Source organism: Pantherophis guttatus, chromosome 1, assembly GCF_059756535.1.
Source record: "Pantherophis guttatus breed Tessera chromosome 1, ASM5975653v1, whole genome shotgun sequence".
Classification (NCBI taxonomy): domain Eukaryota; kingdom Metazoa; phylum Chordata; class Lepidosauria; order Squamata; family Colubridae; genus Pantherophis; species Pantherophis guttatus.
This window is the reverse complement of record NC_142063.1, coordinates 110,962,183-110,979,485: the sequence shown is the minus strand read 5'-3', so window position 1 is coordinate 110,979,485 and position 17,303 is coordinate 110,962,183. Positions and strand designations below refer to the sequence as shown.

The 17,303-nt window shown below is 39.2% G+C and overlaps 1 protein-coding gene across 4 annotated transcripts in view; it reads right to left on the bottom strand.

Annotated features, from left to right (window-relative positions):
* Positions 1–15,637: 15,637 nt before the first annotated feature.
* Positions 15,638–17,303, bottom strand: part of NLRP6 (NLR family pyrin domain containing 6) — a 42,239-nt gene continuing 40,573 nt past the window's right edge. For all 4 annotated transcript variants that reach the window (XM_034420123.3, XM_060687775.2, XM_034420120.3 and 1 more), the window contains one exon: positions 15,638–17,065. In XM_034420123.3, coding sequence (XP_034276014.2) covers positions 17,011–17,065 — 55 coding nt within the window. In that variant the 3' untranslated portion in view covers positions 15,638–17,010. The remainder of the gene's footprint in view (positions 17,066–17,303) is intronic.

Here is a 17,303-nt window from a genome sequence, read left to right as displayed (position 1 = left end):
TGTTCAAGCTCAGCAGAATTCATTAATGAACAAATAATGGCACCACTCCCGTATAGTTCACTAGGAGCCCATCCCATAGAGGATGTTGAAGTAACCCCTCCTGTTCTCAAGGAGTTAAGTGACTGTATTTCAGAAAAATAAAACCATTTTCTGCTAGATGAGTGCAATGTGAAAGATATAGCTCAAGATCAATTCTTTGTTGAATTATAAAAAAATTAAAAATTATCCTAACATCTTCTCCTTCACTGTAGCCATCGGGGTTAAACCTCTGTAATTTGGCCAAGAATGACTTTTCCATTCTAATCAGTGAACAGAAAAATGACAGAAAATGGAGAAAAAGGCTGAGAAAAAAAGCACTTATAGTATGATCAGATGGCTCAAGATCTCTGCAGACACAGAGCAACCAAGTAAACCACGTGGAAACCTCCAAGCCCTTAATTTTGCCCTGCAGAATTTCTGGAATCTTTGCCTGTCTCTCTGAACTTTGGAGCTTTTGGCTTCTATACACACTGAGTTAAGCAAATGTGTTTTCCCCCATTGACTTTGCTTGTCAGAAGGTCACAAATGGTGATCATGTGATTCTTGCACACTGCAACTGTCATAAATGTCATAAATACATGCCAGTAGCCAGCACAGGGATGCTGTGATGGTTGTGTGATGATTGGTCATAAGTTACTTTTCCCAGTGCTGTCATAACTTTGAATGATGATCAGTTGATGACTAAATGTATAACTTCTATTCACTCTGTAACTTGTGATCGCAAATGGCAGTTTTTAGCCATAGTAACAATTCACCATTTTATCATCTGTACACTTGTCACATCCTGTGCAGAGGCTGAAAACGTGTCACTTGGAGGCCAAACATGTGATGCATGGAGGCGGTGATCAGCGATGTGCTATGGCGATCCCCGCAGCCTGGAACAGATCTAAAACGGAGCATGTGGAGGCTGAAAATGCAACACACGGAGGCCAAAAACAGCTGAAGGATGGGGACCGATGGGTGGGAGGGGCTTCAGCAACATTTGCTGTATAAGACGCACCACAATTTTCACCCACTTTTGGGGGGGAGGGAAGTGCATCTTATACTCCGAAAAATATGGTATTCCCAATATTTTCAAGGGGTACATCAGGAACTGCTTTGAAGTCCTTTACATCGTTGATTAAAAAAAAAAAATTCCCAGAGGAATTATGGCATGAATTTCAAGAAGTCATTAAAGATGAGTGTGAAAAGAGCCAGAGTGAAGAAACAAGATAAAGCAATCTGGATATCAGAACAAATGGTGGAAATTGCGGAGAAGAAAAGAGTGGCCAAAGCTGGGAAAGACAATACATTTCAGGAAAGAACTTAGCAGACTTTCAGAGAGTCATTAGAAGAGACAAGAAGCAGTATTAAAACACCTGTAAAGAATTTGAAGAAACAAAGTCTGCAGAGAAGCCATTTTATCACCACAATGTAAGTTTAAACCTGAGCTTAGACCAATATCTGTTATGTCCACTTCTTTTTTTTTAATAAGCCATCTGCCAGAGCAATTCAGTTTGCAAGGAGCAGCCTAGGATTGGAGATCATGAAAAAGCCACTCTAGAGGAAGCATATGTGCTGCCTTTGGCACTTTTTTGTTGCAGGCGTCAACAAGGCACCAACAAACTTACCAAACATCCATCAGGAGCCAATCAGTTCTATAAAATCTCTGGGGTGGCCTATTTAATGAGATTATTTTGCCATAGAATTTGATAGCAGCACCAAGCTGATCCCCTGGGTTTTATATATAAAATAATAAATTAATAAAATAAAATAAAATAAAAAACTAAAAATAAAATCCCTAATGCTGGGAAAGGTGGAAGGAATGAGAAGAGGATCAGCAATAGGAAGGTGAATGGATTCAGTTACAGTGGCAATGGATGGTTGGAAGACTTGAAGGACCAGCCTAGGGACCGTCCGTCATGGATGAAATCTATGTAGTTATTAATAGTCAACACTAAATTGATGGCACATCATCATCATCATCTTCAATGGGAATTACAAAAGAACTACTTGGGGTCACTTTTTGACAATGAGAAAATCAACCTTAATGCCTGAGGACCAAATTTGCTGGGGATTTTGTATCTGAGAGATAAACTGGTTGGACAATTCTTTCAAAGAGAAAAGGCAGAAAGCTATCTAAGAATTTATCTAAAATTACTGTTACTGCCCTCAAAAGTAAACTGGATAAAAAAAAAAAATGAAACCCAGGCAAAAATCCTATGCCATGTTCACTTTTTTGAGCACTCTGAAGATTCAATAATTGATCCCAATCTGCCTCTGCCAACACTTCTCTCACATACACACAAACCTTCCTCACACAGAGAAACCTAACTCATATACCTATATAAAACCCTCCTGAAACTGAAACAGCAAAAGGAGATCCATTTATTTCCATAAGTTTCCTCTACCACAAACTGATTTGTTTTATCTTAAAGTCACATTTGTCCCAATGCGGACACACCCAGAACCTGGTAGGCCTGTTGATAAACTTATATCACTTCACCTTCATAAACACATAGGGGAAAGTTAAGATTTCTGAATAGAGTTGAGGGGCAGTTTCCCCACAGACTGCAACTATCAGGAAGATGGAAGCTGCTTTCTCTGTCATGGCTTTCACATTATGGAATGCAAATGAAGAAGTTTTTTCTTTCTCCTATTCTTCCAATGTTAATTTCAACAATTGAACAATTTTAATGACTGAGATCAATGTAATAATGCATGTATGCAATAATGCATGCACACTGCTTTGTTATAGGGAGTTTGATTAACGTATCTTCTTTTGTAAAAGGTTCAGGAATCCTCTTTGCCCCATCCTGTTTACCTTTGGAAGGGCCTTTGGCCAAAATCAATGGACATCTCACAATCTGCTTGAGCAGCCAGTTCTGCAAGATTCAGGTTCTGCTAATATCTTGTATTGGCTAAGAGCAAAACTCTTCTGCCACAGCAGGCTAAAAGGCTGTTGAATTGCTGTGTTCACCCTCTGATTCTGAGAATTCAAGATATGGAGAGATTGAGCTGCTTGGACCATGACTGGAGGAACAGCTGACCCAAGATGGCTTGTATCTCACAAGTACCAATATAAAACATTTGTGGCTGAAGCATGGCAAGCATTATTAAGATGGCCTCCAACTAAATGCACTTAGTCGGATCTGAAAGTGAAAACCTAAAGTAGCTGCTTTAGAAAAGGCTTCAGCACTGCAGAAGGAAGTAGGAGTGTTAGTTTAACTCTGCTTATCAATCTACTCCATGAACTATTATGAACCAAAGCTCATTATCTTCATTATATATACACTAATATTCGAAATATGGTAAACAATATATTTTATGTATAGGATTGAATAAATATAAAGAAGAACTGGTGGGATAGATCCCACCACTGGGAATGTCACAATTAAAGGATACAATTTGCTCAAAAATAGAATGGAGAGAAGGGCTTCCCTGTATTTAAAAGTATTCACTAGTATTCCAAAATCCAAATGAAGGAACTCTAATATTGTAAAAGACCCTGGATTAAGACACAAAACAGCAATATTGTTGGTGCCTAGATTCCCCCATCCCCCCCCCCAAAAAAAACCAGCAAGAAAATGTAGAGGGTGATTTCCCAAAACAAAATGCAGAACTTTCAGATGCATAGAGCATTAGCAATAGGAGTTGAATAGTGCATGAAAACTTTGGATCCCAAAAGAGGAAAAAGTGTCTGTGTCAGGGTTCCAAGTAACATCCCCAACGAAATCAAACTCTGAGGCCTGCAGTTCCTCAAAGCTAACTTTTATTAGAGATGTCATATTGGCACAGCTGGGAAAACCCGAATCTGAGAGCTTCCAGGTTTTCCACACCCAAAAGAAAGTTCAAGACCTTGCCCTCACCCACATGTCCATCACACATCCAATCAGGTACCGTCTGGAACAGAAGATACCTCCTCATTCTTCTCAACACAGCTGCAGGGCACAATGGCCTTGACTTTCTATAAAGAATTTTATTTTGACTACATATCTTCTTCACTCTATACGATCCCCCCTCACAATTTCCCACAGTAGAATTTGTGGCAGGTCTGAAGCCTGAAGGCACAAAGATAGAAAGATGACTTCCAGGTCTGACAGTATGCTCCCTCCAGGTGATGAGTTCACTGTTTCACTGGGTCTGCATCTGAATGTTTATAATTTCCTTTTTCTCTTTTGTGATTGTGATTCAATCTCTCCAAGAAATATATAATGTAAATCATCTTTACCTTTCTATTATTTTACATATAAAGCGAAGAGATTTGAGTCCCTGCATGGTACAGAGTAGTTGTGCTGAATTACAAACTGATGGCATCAAGGAAGCCTGGATCATCTTCTGTAAAGTGTTTGCAAGGCCTAGGAGTTGGCATGAGGGGGTGGGCAAGAACCCAAGGGCAAAGATACAGCTCAGGTAACAAAGCAGGGTATAGATGAAGTCCAGGCTATTGCTTGCAGTAGTTTGGAATGCAAAACTGGCCCCAGTTTTTCTCTCTTAAAAGTGTGCTTTTAGGGGAGAGTGTGCAAGTCCATGTAGACTGAGGGTTGGAGGGTATCCTAGTATCCCAGGGAAGAACTCCTATCTTTTAACTGCTCAGTCCCAGGGCAAACCAAGTTGTGTTTTTTTTAAAATCCTAGACTGAAATTCTTTAGGGTCAGCCCAACCCAGCTGCCTACTTTCCTGGCTATGATCAAATACCTTGCCCTATAAGGTAATAGCTATTCTCGGATCAAGTTATTGCTCAGACTGAGTGATATGAAAGTTCTGCTTGCTAACCCTTCATTGATTACATAAAGTACAAGGAAATACTGCCATTTCCTACATGAACTATCTGGATATATCTGATAGTTTGTGCTCATTCACCAAAATATCATACAAGCATCAGTTAATCCATGTTAAATAATATGATGTTTAGACTTACCACTCTGCGGTGAAACATTACAGGCAAAATTTGATCCTGAATTGTGAAGCAGACTTTGTCCACTCACTTTCATACCAGCTGCAAAGAGCAGTTTCACTTTTAAAAGCATACTTGTTACTCCGACCTTCTTCCAGCTTGCATTTCCTGATCACTTATTTCTCTAGAATTGATGGTTGATCCTCAAAGGTAAAAGATATCCACCCCTTCAGTCCTTGGTTTACAGTCATAATCGACCCTGCCCATTACAGTTGTGATGGTTGTAAAACAGGTCATCATGTCACTGGACCCAATTTTTACAACTGTTTTGGTGGCAGCCATTAAACATATGCCAAGGTTGTTATCTCCATGGAGCGCTTTTGTTATCTCCATGGAGCGCTCCATGAGTTCACTGTTTTTCAGCAAAAATGTAAATTGCATATCATATGATTTATATGATTATGTGACATTGAAAATGGTCATGAATGTAGGCCAGTTCCTGAGACCCCAAATACAGTCATGTGACTGTGGTGGGGCATCTGTTGGAATTTCAGGGTTGGATTATAAATACCTTTTGGGAGGGTCTGTCATAACTTCTAACTGCTACTAAGGGACCAATCCTAAATTGAGGACGATATATATCTTTATTGTCAGTCCTAAGGCTATTCATTGCACCTATTGTCATTAGTTTCATTTTCTTTATATTTAACATGTTCCATTATTTTTCACTGTGCTCCTTAACTTTCATTACTGGCATTTACAGACATTTTGCATTTTTGGCAATCAGAAGAATGTCCAATATGGATTCTTTTGCATAGCCCTTGGTTGAGACTATGGTTACTAAAATAAACATCTGTAGACTTTTATTTGGAATCTGTAAACTTCAATCTTTTCTTATATTCCCATTTTATCTAATCATTACAAAGTGAGAAAGCAGAATTCTACAGTTATAATAGAGGTTCCATCTGTTTTCCATAACCCATTTCTAATAAATACTCAATTTAACTTGTAACAAAGAAAATAATAACCTGAAGTTAAGGTCTCAATAATTAATGTCTGTATTAGGGCTACAGAGTAATCCATCTGATCATCTTTGAGGTTAGACTCAAAACTTTAGAAATAGATTAATCCACTCGTTGGCATTTTTAGTCAAACTTCAAAAAATTGTTTTTTATTATTTTTAACTTTTGGAATATTCCTTCCTGTATCTTTACAAAATCTATTCCTTTAGAAGGGTATTTCTGGCTACCATTATGTTCTGGGGATGGGAGAGGGCCATGCTATGCAGAAGTGTTTTTAAAGAAGAGTTGGAAGCCACCTTCCCGTAGAACTTTTTGCAAACCGGTTGTGAACTGGTAGCAAAGATAAGTGAATACTACCCCTGAATGCAACACCATGTAAGCTAAGACTCTTAATGTTACAGCAGCACTGAAGGCAAAGTGCATGGCTCACTGTGTCCATCAGCAGAACAATAATCCACTTCTTTTACATGATTCAATGCAGGTTTTATAAAATGCTAATTCTGAGTCTCATTTAGATGTTCAAAAATGTATTGTTTTGGATAGTTCTATATTCTGCCTTCTTTAATGGTGTCCTCTTCCTATGTCTTCTATTATTATTATCTCTTTTATTCGTTAAACATGAAACTCAGTCAACCGAACATTTAAAAATGTGTCACAAATACGATTGATTGGTGCTAATGGTTGATACGGGTTGCTGCCAGCATCCTAGGTATCAACCAAGTATCTTCTTAAAATATATGATGTTCCGAGTAGCACAGTTTTTTGCAGTTCTGCTGGTGTTATTACAGGAAGTTGCAATTTCTTGATGTGTTTTGTAAAATTCTTGGATATAGTACCAAGTGCCCCGATGACAATAGGTATCACTGTTACATGTTTCATCCATAGCCGTTTCATCCATAACTGTGTAGTTTCAATGGCCAGGTGGCGATATTTCGTGATTTTTTCCAGTTCTTTTTCTTCGACTCTGCATCTCCTGGTACATTGATATCAATCAACTGTACTCTTCGGCCCTCAACAACTATAATATCTGGCATGTTATGTTCCAAATGACGATCAGACTGTATTTGAGGATCCCACAAGATCTTCCCTGTCTCATTTTTTATAACTTTTTCCACTTTGTGCTCCCATGACTTTTCAGATACAGGTATGTTGTACTTTTTACATAATGACCAGTGGACTAATTTAGCAACTCGATCATTTCTAGCTTTGTAATCAGTTTGCGTGATTTTGCTGCACTCACATATTAAGTGTGAAACTTTGTCATTAAGTTTGTATTAAGTTTCAACTTTGTCATTGCAAAGTCAGCAGTTTGGATTATCAGTGGATTTTTGTATCTTTGCTTTCATGGCATTAGTTTGTAGTGCTTGTTCTTGAGCAATTATTATTAATTGTTTATAATATTTTATTAATTATTTTATTAATTATAATTAATATTAATTATTATTATTACTATTTACTTTATTCCTTAAACATGAAACTCAGTTAACTGAACATTCAAAATGCATCATAAATACCATTGACTAGTGCTAACGGTTGATATGGGTTCCTGCCAGTGTCCTAGGTATCAACCAAGTACCTTCTTAAGATGTACGATGTTCCAAGTAGCACAGTTTTTTGCAGTTCCGCTGGTGTTATTGCAGGAACCTGCAATTTGTTGGTATATCTTATAAAATTCATGGACATGGTACCAAGTGCCCCGATGACAATGGGTATCACTGTTGCATGTTTCATAGCCGTGTAGTTTTGATGGCCAGGTCGCGATATTTCATGATTTTTCCCAGTTCTTTATTATTATTGTTATTTGATTTAACCTTCAATTCAAGTCACAGTCTGGTATTGGTAAAAATTTAACACTTCAAATTCTAATCAAAGACCTAAGTGCTGTTAAGGTAAAGTCTGAGTATATAGGCAGTTTTGATTAAGCGTTTTTTTCAAAGTCAGGATATTCAGGTCTGATAAGTTCAATATTTCCATGTATCTAGGCAGCCCTTTGTGTGTTGCTCCAAGGGCTCCTATTACTATTGATACCACACAACACAATATGATAGACCCATTGATTTCTTCCTCCATAGTCGTTCAACTTCAAGTAGCATATTTGTTATTTTTTCTAGCTGTTTCCCTTCAATTCATGCATCACCTGGTATTGCAATATCAATGAACCAGACTTTTTTCTTTACTGTGATAGTGATGTCAGATGTGTTGTAGGCCAGATGTCTGTCTGTTTGGATCCAAAAGTCCCATGGGATCTTGACTTGGTCATTTTCAAGAACTTTGTCAATTTGGTGTTCCCAGTAATTTTTGCTGTATTCGAACCCAAACAAGCATTGTAGATAATCAGTCTGTGAGGTTTTGCAGCAGCCATTGATAAGGTGACCCATTGTTTTGTCTTTCTCATTGCATAAGCATCAATTGCTGTTGTTGCTGACATGTTGAATTTTTGCTTTCATGAAATTGGTCTGCAAGGCTTGTTCTTGGGCAGACAAAACAAAGCCTTTGGTTTCTTTCTTCAGTACTCCTGATCTCAGTCAGCTCCATGTTAGCTTTGCATCTATCTTTTCTTCAATATTCTTCAGGTATTGACTGTTTATAGGCTTCTTTTTCTAGTTAGAAACCCAATGCTCAATTGTTTCCTTTTGATATTCTGTTTTCAATCTTGTTGTTACCTTGGTCATTTCCTTCAGCAGAGGCTCTTTTACTTTTTTTTATTGTAGTCATTTAAGCTGTGTTTTTCTTCTTCCATAGTTTGTTTCAACTGTAACCTCTGCCACCCTGAGATCTTGGCAAGTACAATCAATCGACATCACTTTTTGGGTGCAGAGCATGGTGCATTGTCATTAGTTTTCTTGTTTTTTGATCCAAGTTATCAAGTTCTAGCTGAGTCCAATCAATTATTCCAGCTGAGTATCATATTACAGGCATTGCCTGGATGTTAATTGCCTTTATGATATTTCCTCTACTCAGCTTTGATCACAAGATTTCCCAGACTCCCTTTCCAGACTACTTTTGTTGAAGTAGTTTCCTTGACTTGCAACAGGTCAGAAGTTTCCAAAACTCCTAAGTATTGTATTTCTCTTCTGGTATTATTGCTTTTATCAACTCTTCATTATCAAGTTCAAATCCATCATCTTCCAATAATTTTTCCTGACTTAACAGCAATTGTTGCACATTTGTCAATGCCAAAGTACACTTCAATGTCTTTACTAAACTCCCCAGTGCTTTTCAGCAGTAAGCTCAATTCAGCTTTTGTTTTTCCAAAAATTTTAAAGCATCCATGTAGTTAATTGGAATTTTTCAACCCTTTTTTTAGCCAATTCATAGCCATAGCTTGTCTTGTTCAAAATGCTTGTTAATGGCACCATTGAAAGTACAAATAATAGAGGTGACAAAGAGTCGCCTTGGAATATTCCTTGTTTGATTTCAACTTCACCAAGTTCTTCTCCACAGGCCATCAACTTAGTTTGCTATAGCTTCATGGAAGTCTTCAGGAATTCCTGGATGTTGCTGCTAATTCCAAAAATGTCTAAGCATTTCTCAGTTCAGCTGTGTGGAACAGAATCAAATGCTTTCTTATAATCAATCCAGGCCATGAACAAATTTGTTTGTTTTTTCTTTGAATTCTTCAAAACCAGTTTATCAATCAACAGTTGGTCTTTGGTTCAACTTGATTTTTTGTGGCATTCTTTCTATTCTACAGGCAATCCTTGTGTTGTGGCCTGTCTGCTGCCAGCCCCTCCATCAGCCGAATCAGATGAGGAGGTGGAGTGGGAGTCGGGGCCAGCATCAAGGCAATCTGAGAGCTTCGAGGGGGAACAGGGAATGGAGCTGTCAGAGGCAGAGACAGAGGCAGAGCCTGGGCCATCCATCAGCCCCCAGATGAAGAGTCAACAGCCCCTTGCGGGTGGCTGATAAGGAAGAGGAGGAACAGCTGACTCCCATGCCTGATGCATGGATGCGCAGAAGGCAGAGGAGAGCAGAGCAGTGGGAAGCTATAGACTGATCCTCAGGACAAAAGAGCCACCACTGCTAAGCCCCACCCTAGCTCTGGGGATAAAAGGCAGGGGGCAGAGACAAATAAGTATAGCAGACAACTATTTGTCTTCCTGTCAGTCAGCCAGTGAAAGTCCACACTTCTGAATCATGTCAGGAACTGTATTAGAATCCTTTCTTGGAATCTGCGGCACTGAGAGTTGGGTGCACCTTCAGAGCGTGTATGTGTGTCTCTCCATTGCTGGAAAAAGGAATGTGTGTGTGTGTGTGTGTGTGTGTGTGTGTGTGTGTGTGTGTGTCCATGGCTGAGAAAAAAGTGAGTGCACTTTCCAGGACTTCTGTTATGAGTGTGGTGAGAGAGAGAGACTCCTGGGTGTGTTGAAGCCATTATAGAGGGAAAGAGAGTGAGCTTTGCTTTCCACAGGTACTTAGAGATTCTGTTAGCCTGTTGTGAGAGCGAGAAACTCTTTGCCTGGGTTGCTGGCGCTTCCAATAAAGGAAACATTTATTTAAAAATAGTTGTGTTTGGGAGCTGGGTCAGAACACCTTGTTTTCGAAATATCCATAAATTTGGTTTGCAATAATGCCTGTAATTTGTATTGTAGGGTCCGGCTATACGCTTAAGCTCTCAGTGAACCAAAAAGAAAGACTTAAACGGAGGCTTGAATAAGAATGAACATTTAATCTTTGATCAAAGACAAAAGGCTGGGTAAAACCATTCCAAACACATACAAAGAGATATGTATATGGGAGGGTTCACACCTTCAGAGAAGATGTAACCACTTTTTATACCTTTAAAGCACCAGTTAGATCCCCAACCCTGGCCCCTTAATTTATGTTTGTGTATTCTTTGTTGCCCTGCAAAGGAATCTAAACTTCCAATTAGTCTTATCTTAAGCATTTCTTTGTTTACTTAATTGGCTACTTAGCCCCTGGCTCTGGAAGACCAGATCTTATCCAGATCAGGCATAAATTAGGACTGAGGTATAGTTTATTCCTTTGTTGATGGCTAGTCGTACCATGCTTTTAGATTGATATGAGTTCAGGTCAAATGGCAGGGACATACGTTTGACAAATACCAGATACATTTCAGAGATACATACATTTTCCTAATGACAATATGTTTGTAACAGGAGATACAAATAGAAAGGAATAATATATGTGATACAAAAAGCACAATATATATGTTACTCCAGCAACAAACTCTAAATCAAACTCACATAATGTTCACACAACTGGCAAGGCAACCCCCCCCAATAGTTAAGATATGCCCCCTATTTTATTCCAAACATGCACACTGTTGTACTGTTTTTTCTACCCCAGAAGCACTTATTATTTGGGGGAAGGGGGTTCCAGAAAGTGGAATTCTGAAACTAAGTTTTGAAAGCCTCAAATGGAAGTCTTTCTAGGACACGGGTGTCAAACTAGAGGTGTCACGTTGCCATCATGTGACATTTCGCCAGTTTGACATCCCTGCTCCAGGATGTTAACTCCACTAGTTAATGGGACTAAAATGGCAGTTTGGGTGCACTTATGAGTTGGGTGTTTTGGCTTAGCCTGTAATGCAGAGATAGCCCGCAAAATTTTAGGCAGCATGAATGGCAATTGTACTAGAATCTTCCAGGGCTCTGCCCTTCCTCCCAACTGGAGCTGAACCAGGTTAATGACCATTGATCAGGTGTAACCACGCTAAAAACGAATTGCTCTCTAGTCGCACAACTTTTTCGTTCTTTTTCTTTCTATGGTATGTGTTTTATTTCAAATGGGAAAAGAAAGAGTTAGAATGCAACCGGGGTGTATCTGACATAATGGTCTTTCATGCTAAACACACAGCCTCCCCTCCTTCCTTCTGAAACCTAATGATTACAGAATAACAAGCTTTTACTAAATCTAGTATATTACTATTTTATATTCTATCTTTATTATTGTTTCCCTACAGTATGTTGTCAGCAGGCAAGTGATTGGCCTGTAATTTTCAGGTTTGTTTCCCTTTTCTGCATCCTCCTGAATCAAACAAAGTTCTTCCAGTCATTAGCAATTTTTCACTTTCTGATGTTTCCAGAACTTGATTCATTCATTCATTCATTCATTCATTCATTCATTCATTCATTCATTCATTCATTCATTCATTCATATAAACTGCTGCATACCTTAGCTGGTTTGTTTGAATATGTTTCTGTTGGAATAGTCTGGACAGCTTCATTCTGTGGGACATGAGAAAATTCAAAAATAAAATAGTATGTAGGTATATAGGTCAGAAATGCATATAAGTGAAGATTCAATTTTGCTTAGGCAGGGGGTTGGACTGGATGACCTGCAAGGATCCCTTTCAACTCTGCTACTCTGGTAAATTTGTTAGACATTATTCTACTTTAGGATAGTTGGAGAACATGCTGACCAATATGTAACAATGTTGTGTTAAAAATAAATCTTCTTTTGTTTTAGGACAGTTAGAAAGAGGCCTTGAAAAAGGGGACATTCTTTAATGCTAGGGCAGTAGAGATAAGAGAGAGCCATGCTTGCAAATTATTTTATGGGCATAGTTATGGGGAGGTGTTGATGAACATGTAATTAGGGAAAAGAGATGATGTTGTCTCTGAAGGCATTACGGATTAGCTGTGATCGGTCACTGGATGCGATGTAGGAGGGGCATGGGGGGGCGTTGACATAGGGAACCATAAAATGTAATGCTTTTGAAATTTTAGGCGTGGCTTCCTGGCTCAAACTCCTTGTTGAGCTCTGCTGGGATACCACCCTATTTTGCAAAATTGTTTTTATTATTTTCTTTTAATAAAGTCTCTTTGTTTTCATCGATCCATGCTTGTTGGTTGAATTCATTTCCAACAATTCCCATTCTTCAATAATTTAGCCAAATTTATCTTATTAACTTGATTCAGTTCTGGCAATCAATTTCTTTCCATGTTTTCCATCTGAGTCTTAATCTTCTCACCTAATTTGGTTCAAGCTGTTGGTTCTTCAAGATCTAATCCAACTCTTGCTTCTTGTTCCGCATCTGCTTCTCTGATTTCCTTCCTTTTCTTCACTTGTTGCTCCACTTCTAAATTATCTCTATTATCAGTTACACTTGAGTCTTGATCTTGCAACTGCTCTGCTTGCAATCTCTTGTAATTCTGCATTAGTGAAGAGTTTGTGCTTCAAAATAACACGCCACTGGTCCATAAGTCTTTGTTCATTGATTTCTATATCTAAGTGATTCCCCTTCCAAATCTTGAACATGCGTTTTTGAAATCCACATTTTGTTGGCTCAGATCAATAATAAGCTTCCATAATTGAGTAATTTTCTTCCTTTGTCCAGATTTTTTTGCTTTTTTCATTCATTTTCCAGTCACCTGTCAACTCCATAGTTTTCCAGTCACCTGTCAGATGGAGCTGTGTCCTGTAGCATATGGGGAGTTGTGTTTGTGTGTGAGAGAAATGAAAAAGTGAAACAAAAATAAATTGGAGGTTAAATGGTCCAGGCCCGAAATGGCCATCCAGGGGAACAACCATTAACCTGAAAGAGGGGCCATCCCTGTCATTGCACCCAGTGGACATCTGAAGGGCAGGAGTTGCCCAGATTGAAGAAAAGAAGAATGGGCAAACTGGGAGACACAGTGGAAGGAGCCAGAAAGAACTCTCATCTTAGAGCAGGAAGACAGGAGTGGAAATGGCATTGGCAGGAGGGATGACTGCAGGATGATGTCATCTCATCCATGAAAATTAACCCTTTGTGAGATAAGCATGATGTCTCATGCTCTGATTGACTGCTTAGCTGTTGATTCTCTTCCCCCTCCCCCACCCCAATTTCAAAACAATCTTTCCAGTCTGGAATTCAATTGCTCACACACACACACACCTCAGCTCCTCAACACTTCTCAATGTTTTCCTTTCCTTTCCTTCTGTTATGTACAGAAACATGCTTCTCTTTTACTGCTCATTTTCAAATTAACCCTCCCCTGATGCCTACACCTGAATGAAAAAAAATTCACTCAATCAATTCCAACTTTGTGAGATCTTTTTCTTTCACGACAAGTTGACATTGATTGATTGAACTTTTTTCTTAGCCCCACACAAGCTTTTGTTTCTCTGCACATGATCATGAGAAATGCGATGGAGCTGGATATCAGGTAGGCAAAGAAATGCTTGGGGAATTTGGGGAAAGTGAGGGCATCTGGGTGGTGGTGGGTGTGGAAAACTCTTCTGCCCACAAAGAGAAGAGAAGGGGGAAGAGAAGAGATGGCGGAAGGAGCTCCGTCTTGCTCCACATGCCCCAATGAAAGGCAGCAGCAACCCAGCTTCTTCCCTTCCCCACAAAGAAGGCAGGCAAGCATGCTGGGGCCACGGACCATGTGGAAAGAGTAGGGAAGGAAGGCAAGCGGGCCTGGCCACGAAGAGTGCTGGGAAGGCAGGCAAGCATGGCGGGGCTACAGGCCATGTGGAAGGGAGTAGAGAAGGCAGGCAAGTGGGCCTGGCGATGGGGAGCCCTGGGAAGGCCGTGGGGGACTAGGGAAAGCAGACTGGGATGGTGGGGGTGGCAGCTAACTGGACTGCGACTCGCAGGCTTACTTACCCAGGCAGGCATATCAGGGCCACTCAGTTGGGCCGCAGGCACTGCGTGGGAAGGCAGGCAAGCAGCAGAGACTGTGTGGTCAATGCAAGCGAGGAGCTACAGTATGTGCTATACTGGGGAGACAAGATGAGTGACTGGGCAGGGTGGCCGGTGAGTGGGCAGGCCAAACAGCAGTGGTGGCTTGCCCCCGGTTCACACCAGTTCTATAGAACTGGTAGTAAAAGCAGCGGGAGGCTCTGGCCACTGACCCCGATGTCATCAAAATGCTTCTGCGCATGCGCGCACAGCCCCATTGCAAATCGGTAGTAAGGGTAAGTAGAACTCACCCCTGCCAAGTGGCAAGTGGGTGGGCAGGGCAAGCAGGTGTGTGGGGCAAGCAGGCGGCAGGGGGCGGGGCCATCTAGAGGTGGCATTTGCCAGTTCTCCGAACTACTCAACATTTTCGCTACCGGTTCGTATGAACTGGTCCGAACTGGCTGAATACCACCTCTGCAACCATAGCTTAAATGTCCTTCTGAATCTTTTGTTCTTGTCAGGCACTTGTGCAGACAGCAGTTTTAAACTGGAATCTCAAAAATTCTCTGAGAGTAAAATAATAAAAATAAAAGGAAATAAATATATTGCACTGCGGTACAGCACAAAAGCAAGAAATGCACTCCTACAAATCCTCTGGGATGGGTAGTTTGTGGAGAGTAAGAAAGGGAGAGAGTGAAATTGAGGGACGGTTACTTTGTTTTCAAACAATACTGGGCTCTTGCCTGGGATGTTGAAGCCTCCATGTCACAAGACCGTAAGATTGTTTTCAGTTCTTTACATGGCTATATTTTACAGATATCAGAAAAAAAACATGAAATGTATATTTATGTACTTAGGCTAATGTCAGCTACATATTTTCTTAAGCAATTTTTATTTCACAACTTCCTATTTTCAGTATTGAGGCAGCTCTGCTTCCTATTTTTATAACCATTTGTCTTGTCCCTCAATACATCTGGGGTTACGTTTATGCTCACCAAAGCTTTTTTTAAAGTTATATGTGTGTATCTACTTTGTTTTGATTTTCTCCTTATCAACTCAAACACACCAGAGATAACTCTAACTATCAAACTTTTTGAAGCTGGATCATATTTCTCTTTCTATATTCCCTTTAAAATAAATCTTGATTCTTTATTGATTAGAATTCTACATTATGATTATATTGTATATTGACAATTTGACAATAGTATTATCAAACAATTGCACAGAATTATATGTACTTAAGAATATATAACATTATTTATAGTTCCTTGTTTTACAGATTCCAATAAATTCTGATAAGGATTAAATGCCTCCATGTCCATATGGTAGATCAAAAAAAAAAAAAAGAGTAGTTTTAATCTTTGTGGTTGCTAGGAATCAGTATGGACTTGGGGGCACTTAATCAATCACTCACTCACCCACTCAATCAATATTTCCTTTCTTATGTTATCCCCCTTTGAAGTCTGTACATAATTTTTTTTAATGATTTATTGTCCACATTTCCATGAACAGATCTGTGTTCTAACTTTCATTCTTTTTTTCTATTTTTTCCTGGAGGCTCACCTATTTTTTTTGACCAGATCAGACAGCATGGTTCAAAATACAATTTCATGTGTGGTAGGCCCAAACCCTTCTTTCCTTAGCATCTTGCAGTTGCTTATATCTAATTCTTGGTTTTTTCCCTTGCCATATTATGAACTTAAAAATATACTTCTACCATTGCTTAATTGGATTGTCAGTTATAAGTATTGGTAACATCTGAAATAAAAAAAGCATCTTTGGTAAAATATTCATCTTGATTACAGAGATTCTACCCATTAATAATAAGTACAGTTTATCCCAACTTTGTAAGTCCTGTTTAATATCCCTCCAAAGAGGGAAGTAATTGTTTTGAAACAGTTTTATATTTGTCAGCATAACCCCTAAGCGTTTCACCTTTTTTTCAACCCTAAAATCCAACTTTTTGTTCAATATATCACTATCCTGAGAAGACATATCCTTGATCAGCATTGTTTTCTGTTTATTTACTTTGAAATCTGCCAAAGTCCCAAATTCATTCTCTTAACTTTAATTCTTGTAGCTTGGCATTTTTCATCTGAAAAGAGAGAAAAGTCCTCAGTTCCCATTAAACTTGCTGAAAGAACATTCTTCAGACTTTCACTTGAAAGAGCCTTGATAGTACAGTGGTCTAAGGCACCCTGTTATTAACCTGCAATTACTGCAGGTTCGACTCTTACCAGGCTCAAGGTTGACTCAGCCTTCCATCCTTTCTAAGGTAGGTGAAATGAGGACCCAGTTTGTGGGGGCAATAAGCTGACTTTGTATAAATATACAAAAGTATGAAGGCTATTGCTTAACGCATTGTAAGCCGCCCTGAGTCTCCGGAGAAGGGCGGCATATAAATCAAATTAAAATATATATATATATGAAATTCCAACTCTTCCTTTTCATAGTCTGAATGCAAACAAAAACAAAAATCAAGCACGCAAACATGAAGAAACTCAAGACATGTAGTCCATCCATTTTCCATTCCACAGAATACATTTTCCATTCACCCTATAATGAAAAAAAAAACACACCTGTCAACAAAAGATTATTCTCAAATGTTGTCCCAAATAGAGCTTTACAGCGATCCATCTAATTATCCCTGGGGGCAGACCCACACCTTCAAATATAATCTGATCCACCCCAGATAATTCCAGGGTTTATTTGATCTCATTCTTTCCAGGTATGTTTTGTCTATTCAAAAAAGTTGATTTCCATTCCCTTTGGGAGGATTTGCTATCCCTATAAA